Source organism: Acomys minous (assembly GCF_964271855.1).
Source record: "Acomys minous genome assembly, chromosome: 13".
In the NCBI taxonomy this organism is placed as follows: Eukaryota; Metazoa; Chordata; class Mammalia; order Rodentia; family Muridae; genus Acomys; species Acomys minous.
Genome location: NC_140495.1, coordinates 53942048 through 53954197, shown reverse-complemented (window position 1 = coordinate 53954197; position 12150 = coordinate 53942048). Strand labels below are relative to the sequence as shown.

General features: G+C 45.5%; 1 protein-coding gene across 10 annotated transcripts in view; it reads left to right on the top strand.

Moving 5' to 3' along the window:
- The first annotated feature begins 270 nt into the window (after positions 1-270).
- IL18R1 (interleukin 18 receptor 1) overlaps positions 271-12150 on the top strand; it is a 37813-nt gene continuing 25933 nt past the window's right edge. The window contains exons 1-5 of one of the 10 annotated variants that reach the window (XM_084752110.1): positions 271-438; positions 926-980; positions 2663-2765; positions 8074-8159; positions 10785-11031. In XM_084752110.1, the coding sequence (XP_084608236.1) occupies positions 8102-8159; positions 10785-11031 (305 nt within the window). In that variant the 5' untranslated portion in view covers positions 271-438; positions 926-980; positions 2663-2765; positions 8074-8101. Of the gene's footprint in view, positions 439-580; positions 981-1047; positions 1069-2662; positions 2766-8073; positions 8160-10784; positions 11032-12150 lie in introns of those variants that run through there. The other 9 variants (XM_084752109.1, XM_084752106.1, XM_084752112.1 and 6 more) reach the window with 9 other exon arrangements.

Genomic DNA, 12150 nt, shown 5'->3' with positions numbered 1-12150 from the left:
ATAAAAATCTAGAAATACTCTGTTTGGCCCCCTTTTCTTTTGAACAATTTAAAATCTCACCATTACTTTCCAATTGTGAATTTCTGCCTCCTGTGGAGGCTAACCCTGCTGGGTCAGCATGGTTGGTCTGATGGCTCTGGGAGCCTGGCAGTCTTCAGTGCTCTCCTCTCTGTTTTCTCTCCACCCCTGAGCTCCTTTAGTGCAGGAGACCTGAGTTGTTAGCGCCCTCTGCCTGAAGAGCACTGGGTGTGGTGCCCACAGGTGGTTCTTAACCATTATGTAGGGAGTAGCTGCAGGTCCAGGAAGCTGGAGGCTGTGGCTGCCTCTCTGGAGGTCTGGAGTAGCTGAGTGGAGGCAGGGCAGCCTCAAGGGCGTTTCCATGGCACTGCTGATCCCTTGCCTCCAGGGCTTCAGCTTTGGGAACTGAGGAGCTCATAGGTGAGCAGAGGCGGGGGGGGGTGGGGGGGGGGGTGGGGGGGGAGGGGAAGGGGGGACAGAGGGGGAGGGGAGGGAAGGAGGGGTGCCGGGGGCGAGTGGATAAATCAGCCCATGCTTGCTGCTAGCAGCAGGGAGCTCAGGGCATCCCACACCCAAAACCTTGAAAGCTTATGGGTGGAGCAGCCCACTTTTGAGGGAGCCCCAGACTTCAGCACTTCAACTCTTAACGCTGGACCTGGAGCTCCTCCCAAGCCGGGCAGTGCCCACCTGCAGCCTTAGCTTCTCCTTTCTTCTTACTTTCTGTTCTTCCACCACCACCCTCCCACCCCCGCGTCGCTGGCTTTTCCACCTCACAGCCTTCCTGTTACATGCTCTCTGTAATCTCTCTCTTGGCCCTGCCTCTCTGCTCCTTCCTTCCCTCTCTGGTTTCACAGTTGAGGACCAGGAGGGACACACTCTCACCTGAGGTGTGAATTCTGCCTCACAGATGTAAGTGAAGGAGAAGCCACCTCCTGCTCTGCCTGTTGGACACCTCTCTAAAGGTAAGGACAGGCTCTGATGCCTGCTCTTCACAGTTTGCTGGGGCCTGAAGCAAGAGGAAGGAGCCACCCACTCCAGGGCGGGCAGGGGGTGAGCAAGGATCCTAAAAACAAGATCAACTCTCTCTCTCTCTCTCTCTCTCTCTCTCTCTCTCTCTCTCTCTCTCTCTCTCTCTCTCTCCCTCCCTCCCTCTCTCTTTCTCTATGTGTGTGTGCCTCTGTCTCTGTCTGTCTCTCTCTGTCTCTCTCTCTCTCTGTGTGTCTCTCTCTGTGTTTCTCTCTGTCTCTCTCTGTCTCTGTGTGTCTCTCTGTTTCTGTTGTGCTCTCCCCCCCCCCCCGTGTGTGTGTGTGTGTGTGTGTGTGTGTGTGTGTGTGTGTGTGTGTGAATAAATAGTGAGACTACAGATTTATAGGTTCTTTATAGAGGTGTGAAATTGAGCAACATTGGCTTATTCTGTGCTTACCCTCTACTGACAATGTACAGAGGCTTTCTTTAGTTGTGTTAATCCTCTTAGGAACTGAATGAAATAGGCAGCAGCATCAGGCTTAATAAGTGGGGTTCTGGGAGTAAGAAAAATTCGGGGATTTATCTAAGAGCATTCATCTAGCTCTAGATTGGAGATTCACATTTGATTTTCCTGATTCCAAAAATCCTGTGGCGGCTTCCAGAAGTGAGAAACCCTGCCCGGATTCATCACAGTTATAACAACTATTAATGATTGAAGAAGCTCAATTTATGCATGATTAGGGGATAGTGTGATCCCCCGCACAAATACACACACACACATGCACACGTGTGGGCATGCATGAACTTAAAAACATCCGCTTTAGGCACACAGTATGGAAAGTCTGGGAGCCTTCTCCCAGGAAGCTTGGCAGGAAGTGGAGGCTGGTCCTGGAGGTAGGTGAGGTGGGATGGGCACTCTAGGGAAGCCAAACACTGAGTCACATTGCAAGGACTGGAGGAGAGGAGGGGGGAAAATGACCTGTGTGTCTGGATTCACACTTCTGCAGGCATGCCTGGGAAAAGTGTGGAGAAACTAACAGCAGACATTTTTATGACAAGCATTGTGAGGGGCCAGTGCCTTTCCTGGCCTTGCAGACCGAAAGTCAGATTTCCACAGCCTTTGCCTTACAGCAGAAGAGCATGGGTGTGTTCAAGGTCACTTTGGCTGCTTCACCTCTTCGAAGATGAAATAAAATACTTACTCATTAGAGACTGTGGAGAAAGGATTGTGTGTTTTGAAAAACAAACAAACAAACAAACAAAACCACAGATAGCCCAGCTCAGCATTGGAGAACTTGCTGAGCCTGTCTTCAGTTCTCAGCATGGGGAGGAAACTGTCATAGGTGTTACAACTTTCATCAAGGTAGTTTGGGCAGGGGACATCTCAGGGCAGCACTTTGCTAGAGAATGGCTAACACTAAAGGGGACACGTTTACCTGGAAGTCAGTGGAACTCACTGTCATGGCTGTGTCTTCTAGTCTCAGGTTCGTCGCTGCAAAGCGTTGAAGGGGCGTAACATCTGTGTGCTTGGATGAACTGTTTTTGCTAGAACATGGTGGGTTTCCTCATGGTGAGGACACATAAGGGCATGGGACATCACCACAATGTCATCACCAACAGCGCTTCATCATGTTGATGCCCTGAAAGGATGCTATGGGGATGCACCCTTGTCTTGCAGGACAAGAAACTGGTCACCTTGCATCTGATCTTCATCCTATGCCACCAGGTCACGGAGCCTGGAGGAGAACTTTAATAATCTAGAGAGAATTCTATATCATTGGGTATTTAAGTTTGTAACTATTCCTTGTTTATATGCACACATACATGTTTAAGCATATATTAATTTTATATTTATTACATTAACTTTGCAGTGAATATATTTGATATGAAATGTCCTTTTCTGAGTGCACATGTAAGTGATATAGATTGCTGCCTTTCCATCTATTTGCACCCCTGAATCAGTGGAGAGTTTGGGAGAGTCCAGGGCTCGGGCTGTCTCCTGATGGATGTGTGGAGCACAGGCTTATGTATCTTCTTTAAAACTCCATATTGGATTTACTGAGCAGGCATCATCTTTGTCAAAACAAACTTTTGGAGCTGTCATACTTTAAAAATTAGGAGATGGCTTAGGTGTACAATGAGTTGAAGGATAACACAGGACCGCCATCTGTATATAGTTTGTGGATTGGGGTCATTCACCAATTCAGCAAATAAACCCCCAAACACACATAAAGTGACACGTGCCAGTTAGTGGCAGCTGCTATGGATATATTAGCAAAGCGAGAACACAGAGAGAGTGGGTGTGTTTGTGTCAAACGCATGTGCCCCTGGTCAACTGCCCTGTGCCAGATTTTACACAGATGCTCCAGGAGACTGTATATCACAAGTGGATACCAACAAACTTCAAAGGGTGGGACTATTTGATTACACCAAGAAATAATTCATAGCTATTTTGAAAGTGAAAATTTAGATTTCAAGGCAAACAAGAAAATTAAGTATTTGTAAATTTTAAAACAAGCCAATTGCAAAATAAAAAATGAAGATATAAAAATGAGGAAAATATAGCTAAGCATCTGTATTACCTTTTGGGGGGAAAAAGAATGATCTACATTGAAAAATAGTGGGCCAGTTGTGGTGGTGCACACTTGTAATCCCAGCACTTGGGGAGTGCGGCCAGCCTGGTCTACAAAGTGAGTCCAGAGCAGTCAAGACTGTTTTGGAAAGAAAAATGGAAACACATACAAAATATTATTGGCTTGAGTGAACCATCAGAAAAACAATTCTATATGTTAATACTTCAGAGGTGAAATTAATAGTAAACTAAACAAATTGGATGAAATTCTGGACATTGCAGAACTGGGACAAAATCACTTGCTATCAAAAGGATAATAATCATGAAATAAAAGAGATAGTATTGTGTGATGATTTGCCTCATAATATAATAAAAAGAAAATTCTGATTCAAATAAGCAAAAGGCCTTGTTTCACTTAGATGGCATAGTTAGATTTGAAAAACAAGATGGGGCATGCTGTCTTGGGTGAGGCAGAAAGCGTCTTGCACTCTCAAGGGAGGTAGAAGCTGCTAAGACATTTCTGGAATGTGGTTGGGCAGCATGTGTTTATTATGCCTGTGGCTCCTTCACTGTCCCACCATATCACAACCCTGACAAATGATAAGAAATAAAGGCAATGTAACAGCTGACACTTAGATAACACTTATCAGTCTCTAGACATTTTGGATAGGAACACTTTTAGCCACTTTGTCAGCTCAGGGAGGTGGCACTGTCACTCCCTCCCACGTCTAAGGGGATACAAGCACAGCTAGGCAAGGCCATGGCTAGTTAAAAGAAAGCGTGAATATTCAGATACAGACAGCCTGCTGCCAGCAGTTGTGCACATAAAGCTGAGATATACGGCCTCATGAATGAAGTCAATCCTGTGTGATTGTACGATCTTGCTTGTTTTGTCCGATAGTACATGCATCTGAAGGAACCTGAGGCATCACCTACAATAGCAAGACAAAGAAAAGTATAGGCAGGAAACCTTCAGTGAACAGTATCAAGAAGAAATACAAGATAGGAAACTAGACGTCATTTCATTATTGAACACGTATCCATGAAGTACGAGAAGATGCTGCACATATTGAGAATATTTTCTTTGATAAATATTCTACATTGGGCAGATATTACTTTAAAATTAGAACAAATAAAAAAGAAAGTCACTTCAGGATTACAGATAAGCAAAGCAAAACAAAATAAAACATAAGCTCAGCAACAGCAAAGCAGTAACAATTCTTAAAACCCCTACATGGGAGATGTGTAATGTCGCTGCTGTCCTTCCTCTGCTTCCTCATTGCTCTCTGGCTGGCCTGGAACTTAAAGTGAGAAGAAAGAAAGAAAGAAAGAGAAGGAAGGAAGGAAGGAAGGAAAAAATACAGCCTCTAGCAAGCCTGTGACAGCCTTAACTGGAGGGTGCCATAGAGCAAATCACACTTTTCCTTCTACTCAAGATAGAAAGATTAGACAGCAGTAAAAGGTGTGAGAGTGAGCTACTAGAGGTTTCAAGTTGTATGTTGTTCACATTTGACTGTGAACTTTCCAAGAACAAATATCTTTTCTGTTCTTAGACTTCAGTATCATCTTTTGCCAGCTGCTGGGGGGTGTGGGTAGCTTTATTATAAGAACCTCTCCTGCGGTTGAGGAGTTGGATGGGAGGTGAGAGGCAGCTGAATATTGTTCTAGGTGACAAGGCTGCCATGCACCCGGAAGTCTTCATTTATTAACGTTGACACTGTGGTCCCTCCTCTATTCTGGAGGCAGCCGCCTCACGGCCTGTGTTTTGGCACTGTACTAACAGTTCTTGAGATATTTTATTTGTCCAAAGTCCTCAGTTCCCTGAGCTTTATCAAACTGAGATCCTAGTCAGCTTTATGTACCTCTGAAAGAAACCAGCCTCTCATGTCCTTCTGTGTTCTGTGGGACAGTGTTCTTTTGAGGCCATTGCACGGAAGCAGTAGGCTGGTCAGGAAACAGGAGATATAGGATCATTTGTTGAGTATGTAGGCTTAAAGCATGACTCCACCAGGGAAGAGCCTTCCTCCATTCTGCTCTTGCTGCTCATAAATAGAAAAGTAAACGGTGGGCTGTTCTAAAAGCCAAGTTGAGTGTATAAAGATTAATGACCTGGGTCACAGTCAGTGTAAAGATGACTGTAACTACAGAGACCTGCTGCTTACTTTCTCCATTTATATAACGTGAGTGCTCTGCAGCAGCCAGTGCTGACTCACTGCCCAGGTGTATACATATCCCAGGTGCACACATCTCCCAGGTGCACACATGTCCCAGGTGCACACATCATCTCCCAGGTGCACACATCATCTCCCAGGTGCACACATGTCCCAGGTGCACACATCATCTCCCAGGTGCACACATCATCTCCCAGGTGCACACATCTCCCAGGCACACACTTCTCCCAGGTGCACACATCATCTCCCAGGTGCACACATGTCCCAGGTGCACACATCATCTCCCAGGCGCACACATCATCTCCCAGGTGCACACATCTCCCAGGTGCACACATGTCCCAGGTGCACACATGTCCCAGGTGCACACATCATCTCCCAGGTGCACACATCATCTCCCAGGTGCACACATCATCTCCCAGGTGCACACATCATCTCCCAGGTGCACACATGTCCCAGGTGCACACATCATCTCCCAGGTGCACACATGTCCCAGGTGCACACATCATCTCCCAGGTGCACACATCATCTCCCAGGTGCACACATCATCTCCCAGGTGCACACATCATTTCCCAGGTGCACACATCTCCCAGGTGCACACATCATCTCCCAGGTGCACACATCATCTCCCAGGTGCACACATCTCCCAGGCACACACTTCTCCCAGGTGCACACATCATCTCCCAGGTGCACATATCATCTCCCAGGTGCACACATCATCTCCCAGGTGCACACATCATCTCCCAGGTGTACACATCTCCCAGGCGCACACATGTCCCAGGTGCACACATCATCTCCCAGGTGTACACATCTCCCAGGCACACACATGTCCCAGGCGCACACATCATCTCCCAGGTGTACACATCTCCCAGGTGCACACATCATCTCCCAGGCGCACACATGTCCCAGGTGCACACATGTCCCAGGCGCACACATCTTCCAGGCACACACATCTCCCAGGTGCACACATCATCTCCCAGGTGCACACATCTCCCAGGCACACACTTCTCCCAGGTGCACACATCATCTCCCAGGTGCACACATCTCCCAGGCGCACACATGTCCCAGGTGCACACATCATCTCCCAGGTGCACACATCATCTCCCAGGTGCACACATCATTTCCCAGGTGCACACATCATCTCCCAGGTGCACACATCATCTCCCAGGTGCACACATCATCTCCCAGGTGTACACATCATCTCCCAGGTGTACACATCATCTCCCAGGTGCACACATCATCTCCCAGGTGCACACATCATCTCCCAGGTGTACACATCATCTCCCAGGTGCACACATGTCCCAGGTGCACACATCATCTCCCAGGTGTACACATCATCTCCCAGGTGCACACATCTCCCAGGTGCACACATCATCTCCCAGGTGTACACATCATCTCCCAGGTGCACACATGTCCCAGGTGCACACATCATCTCCCAGGTGCACACATGTCCCAGGTGCACACATGTCACAGGTGCACACATCATCTCCCAGGTGCACACATCATCTCCCAGGCGCACACATCTCCCAGGCACACACTTCTCCCAGGTGTACACATCATCTCCCAGGTGCACACATCCCCCAGGTGCACACATCTCACTTAGTGGCAGTGGCTGCTGTGCTCCAGGCACTGTGAAAGCTCTGCTGATGAGCAGAACAATATAATTCTGAGAATTTTAAAGTTTCCTGAAGTCTCTGAAACTGTGAAATTGTGAGTCAAGTAAGCTTTTTCCCCCTCAACTCCCACCCTCTAACACACACAGACTTCCATGTGTGAGTGAACGCACACACTCACTTCTGTGCACACACCACACCTCTACATGCACACACATACACACACACACACACATACACACATAGTTCTGCATGAACATACACTTTTGTGCACACATACACTTCCACAAGTATACAAACTTCTGGGCACACACACACTTGTGCCTGCACACACACACACACACACACACACACACACACACACACACACAGACTTCTGCACAGGTGCGACTGCTGTTTATACCTCAATATGACATGATTATTTAACCTATAAAATCATAGATTTTTATATTTGACCCTGCAGGCAAGATTTAGTACATTAAGATGAAAGACATCAGGCTCTATTGTATTAAAAACTGTTAAGTAATTAGTGTTTTGTGGAAGCTAAAAATCTTTGCCTTGAGATTTCTTAATTCTCTGTGGCTAATAGTTTAGTGAATTCTTAATTATTTTATGAGATAGGAACCATTGCCGGACTGCTTTGTTTATGTGACATGAGTATTTTAAAATTTCCTTTGTAAGGTGGAATTGGTTTGTTTGAGGGTGTAAGCTTAACCTGATGTTATTCTTTGCCTAGAGAGACCATTTGAAGCAGAAGCCAAAACATGCATCATGAGGAATTGTTCTTGATACTCTGCATTCTTATTGTTAAAAGTGCCTCAAGTAAGTGTCTCACGATCAGACACAAACAGACTTTATTTTAGAAAGCCAGAGGGAAAGCATGGCGTTCTTTCTCTTTATAGCTGATGATGTCTAATCTATTTAACATTTAGTGACTTCAATGTTTGTGTTAGAAGGTTGAGAAACACTTGCTGTTCCCAGGATAGAGAATGGAAACGTGGCAGGAATGTTCCAGACAAGCATGTATGGAGCACTGCGTGGAGGGGTGGGGGCCTATACATTACACTTTTTATACTGGGTTTTAGACAATTATACAGCTTCTCTTTCCTGCGAGGAGAGCAAGAATGCATCCATTTAAAAATGGATATTCAAAGAGAATAAACAGAAAATCCTTTCCGAATCTTACAAATTACCAAGTGCTAGCAAATGTAAGGACGGGAAAGGCTGGACTAGACCTAAGGCAAGTGTGGGAGCAGGTCAGGTGTCTGCTGTAGTCCATTTGCTGTGGTAGTTTGGTGGCCTCCTGCCCAGGGAAAAGGATCTGAAATCCCTATTCTTTGGAGATAAGGTCCATTTGCGCAGCACCTGGAGGAGAAAGGGAGTGAGCCAGAGAACTTATGTCAGAATTCATACCCAAAAAACAGCACTTGGGCCCAAGTGCTTTACTTTGAGAATTGCTGTGAAAGGAGAGCAGAGGTCTGCTGTTACTGCTTTCATAGCACACACATCCAGCCAGGAGCTGTGACTGTGAGCAGGCCATGCTTTGCTGGGATGCTACCCACCTTACAGTGCAGTGACCCCCGAATCCTGAGTGCTAACTTCCCTTCTCGGTATGAGATGATCTGTCAGGAAGTGCTGGGCAAAACAGCAAAGTACAAGAAGATGTGGGCCATGTATCCTGTGTTCCACAGACAAACGTCAACCACCTGTTCCGGATGGCCAAGGAACACAGTCTTGGAACAAAAACAGCTCTATAGCCTGTTGGGTCTGGCACTGAGAGTCTAGCTCCCTGTTCCTGTAGGGGCTAAGAGAATGTCTTTCATGAGCAGGAATTGTAGCCATGTGTAGCAATATTCTGTATGTGGACTCGATGTAACTTGTTGGTACTGGCCTCTCATAGTTGTCTGCTTAGAACAATTGAAGCCACTGGCTTTATCCATGGAAGCCCTGGACTGACTGCTCACACACTCTGTGCACCTTGACCTCTGTTCATTTATATACCCAAGAGCATCATATTAATCAACAAATAAAAGTGTAAAAGTGTAAGAAAACGTATCTTAAAATATGAGGCTTCTCATAATTATGCATTCCCAGCTCCCTACTGCACGTTATTTTGTTTTAAATTGAGGCCATCTCCAAAAAGGAATTGATGCATCTATCAATCAAAGCAGAAGTACTTAACTCAAAAGCAGGTTTGTTTCATAAATGAACCAACACTTGGAAGTCTAGAATAACTTCAAATGTTCAGTAGATTCTTTTACAATAGTCCTAGTGCCCAGCATATATATATAATGAATTCTCAGAGCACAGCACAGCTGAGCACTACACAATAGTGGGGATAGAGCACACTGCTGCTGCATGTAGGAAAATGAAGGGCCGTCATAGACTTGATGCACAGAGGGACCGAGACACAGCAGCACACACGTCGTGTGTGAGCTGCAGCCCTGACTCTCTCAGGCCAGGAGAGTTATTGATGGGCTAAGCCTCGTGTCTTCCCTGTCAAGGAACAAGTGTGTTGGCTCCTGAAATGTAAGGTAGAGATTATGTTGCAACCCCCAGCGAGAAGCTGATGCTCAGGGTCGTTCTTGCACTTTGAGGTAGATTTGACATTTGAGCCACTTCCTCCTTCTGCTGTGGTTAGCGTCAAGTTAAAGCCAGAACTTTGCTCTGAGAAAAGGACCCTAACAACAGAGACAACATGTTGTATATGGTCTTAAGGAAATGTTGCATTTACTTAGGAGGTTGTAATCTTCTCAATGAGGACTAAGGACATTCTAGATCCAGAGGATATGAGGTTGAGAACCGTTCAACAATCCCAATTTAGTCCACTCTTTGTATATAAAACAAAACAAAACAAAACAATAAATTTACAAAACTAAAGAGTCTGGGCTGAGAAATGTGGAGACAGAAAGAGAAACAGAGCCTGTTTGGAGTGGTCTGTGTTAGTTACACGGGAGCAAGCCACAGGGCCTTAGCTACCCAAGAAGTTTGTTATCTCTTCCAAGCCTTCCCAGAGCTCAGCGGACAGACTGGTTGGGCACTAGGGACACGAGACTTGACATGATATAGGTGAAGAATGCACACACAGGTTTCCTTTCATTCCCAGGGAGAGTCCACGGTGGTGACATTTTGAGGCAACATGCTGACACTGTGATTTCTGTGTCTTAACAGTAAGTCATATATCATCATACTTTGAGCACAAGGCCAGGATGTCTTTGAGTGAGGGCTGGTTAAGTCCTTCAAGTTTCTGTCTAGGGAAAGCCATTGAATTTTATTTCCATCTTTGTTCATCTTCGGTATGTCTTCCCTTCAGACAGAAGCCAGCACAGGAATGCGATGATGTGATTTCTTGTAGCGTTCTCACTGACATTACTTTTTAAACAGGAGGGATGAAAAAAATCACCTTTGTCCTGTTGTGTCTCCCTTTTCTTTATTAATCTGCTGTAGAATATTGCACTAACCGCCCGCAAATTTACGTGTTAGAGGGGGAGCCTTTTTATCTGAAGCACTGTGACATGTCCTCATCCGTGCGCAAGAATGAGACAGCTGCTGTCAGATGGTTCAAAGGCCACGGCTCCCGTGAAGATGTGGAGCTGAACAATGCAAGTTTTCCCAGAATTACTCTTCATAGTAACGTTTTGGAATTCTGGCCAGTTGAGTTGGAGGATGAGGGAACATATTTTTCCCAAGTCAGGTGAGTAAAACATTTTGCTTTAAACATATTTCCTAGGACTCTTGGCCTTAGCTTAGCAACTCAAATATACATTTGTATGCTCAGATAATCCATGCGTCAGCCCATCTCTCCGTCATGAAAAAAGCATGTAGAGAAATTAAGCCAATCATTCTGTATTTCTTCTTCTTCTTCTTCTTCTTCTTCTTCTTCTTCTTCTTCTTCTTCTTCTTCTTCTTCTTCTTCTTCTTTCTGTGATTTTAAGGAAAGACTAATGAGATTTACTTTTAGGGTTCCCTTGTTAATGATAAGCTGAGATGAGGTTTAGGTGAGTTTTAAAGTTTTAAAGCTTAGTAGTGAGGATTTCAGAATGATCTGGCAGTGGAGGAAAGAGCAGGAAGGGCAGCCCACATGGTCTGTTCGGGCTTCAGAGAAAGGGGAGGACGGATGGGAACACATTGTAGTCTAGTTTTCAGAGGTTCCTGAAGCAAGAGGCAGGGTTATAGGGGAAAAGGCATAGTTGCTACCCAGCCCACACCCTAATAGCCAATGTCCATGAGAGAGGGGGCATGCACATGTTTATGCACACACAGGCACCCACACACAGGCATAGGTAAGCATTCTTTATAAAGATAGGACATTGACCTGTAGACAGTCTCTCAGGGCTAGCTGGCTGGTGTCACTGTGCTGGGAGATGTAGCAGCTTTCTTTTAGAAATCTCTCTTTATTCAAGAGTGAGTCCTGATCATTATCAGTGTGCCTTAGAGAGAGAAGTGAGATTTCACAAAGCTGCTTTTTTGCTCTTGTGGTTTTTTGCAAAATGAGGTCATACTTGTTTATTAGACACAGAAACTTCTGAGTATCAGAAATCAGCTGTAGAACTGTTTTTTAAACCACATAGTATATGTGACATTTTAAGAGAGAAAATTATAATAAATAGGATGAAACTGGATCTTTCTAGAACAAGTTAAAGATCAATGGAGAGCAGAAGCAACCCGAGTCTGCACTGTCCTAATCGCATAGACATGACATAAAGACCTGGGTATTGTGGCCAAGGTGGGAAGAGGCCTCTTTGGTCACCTTGAAGAGAAGATGGAGACAGAAGGGTTTGCTGACTATTTTTCTGATGTGGATGGCAGGTAC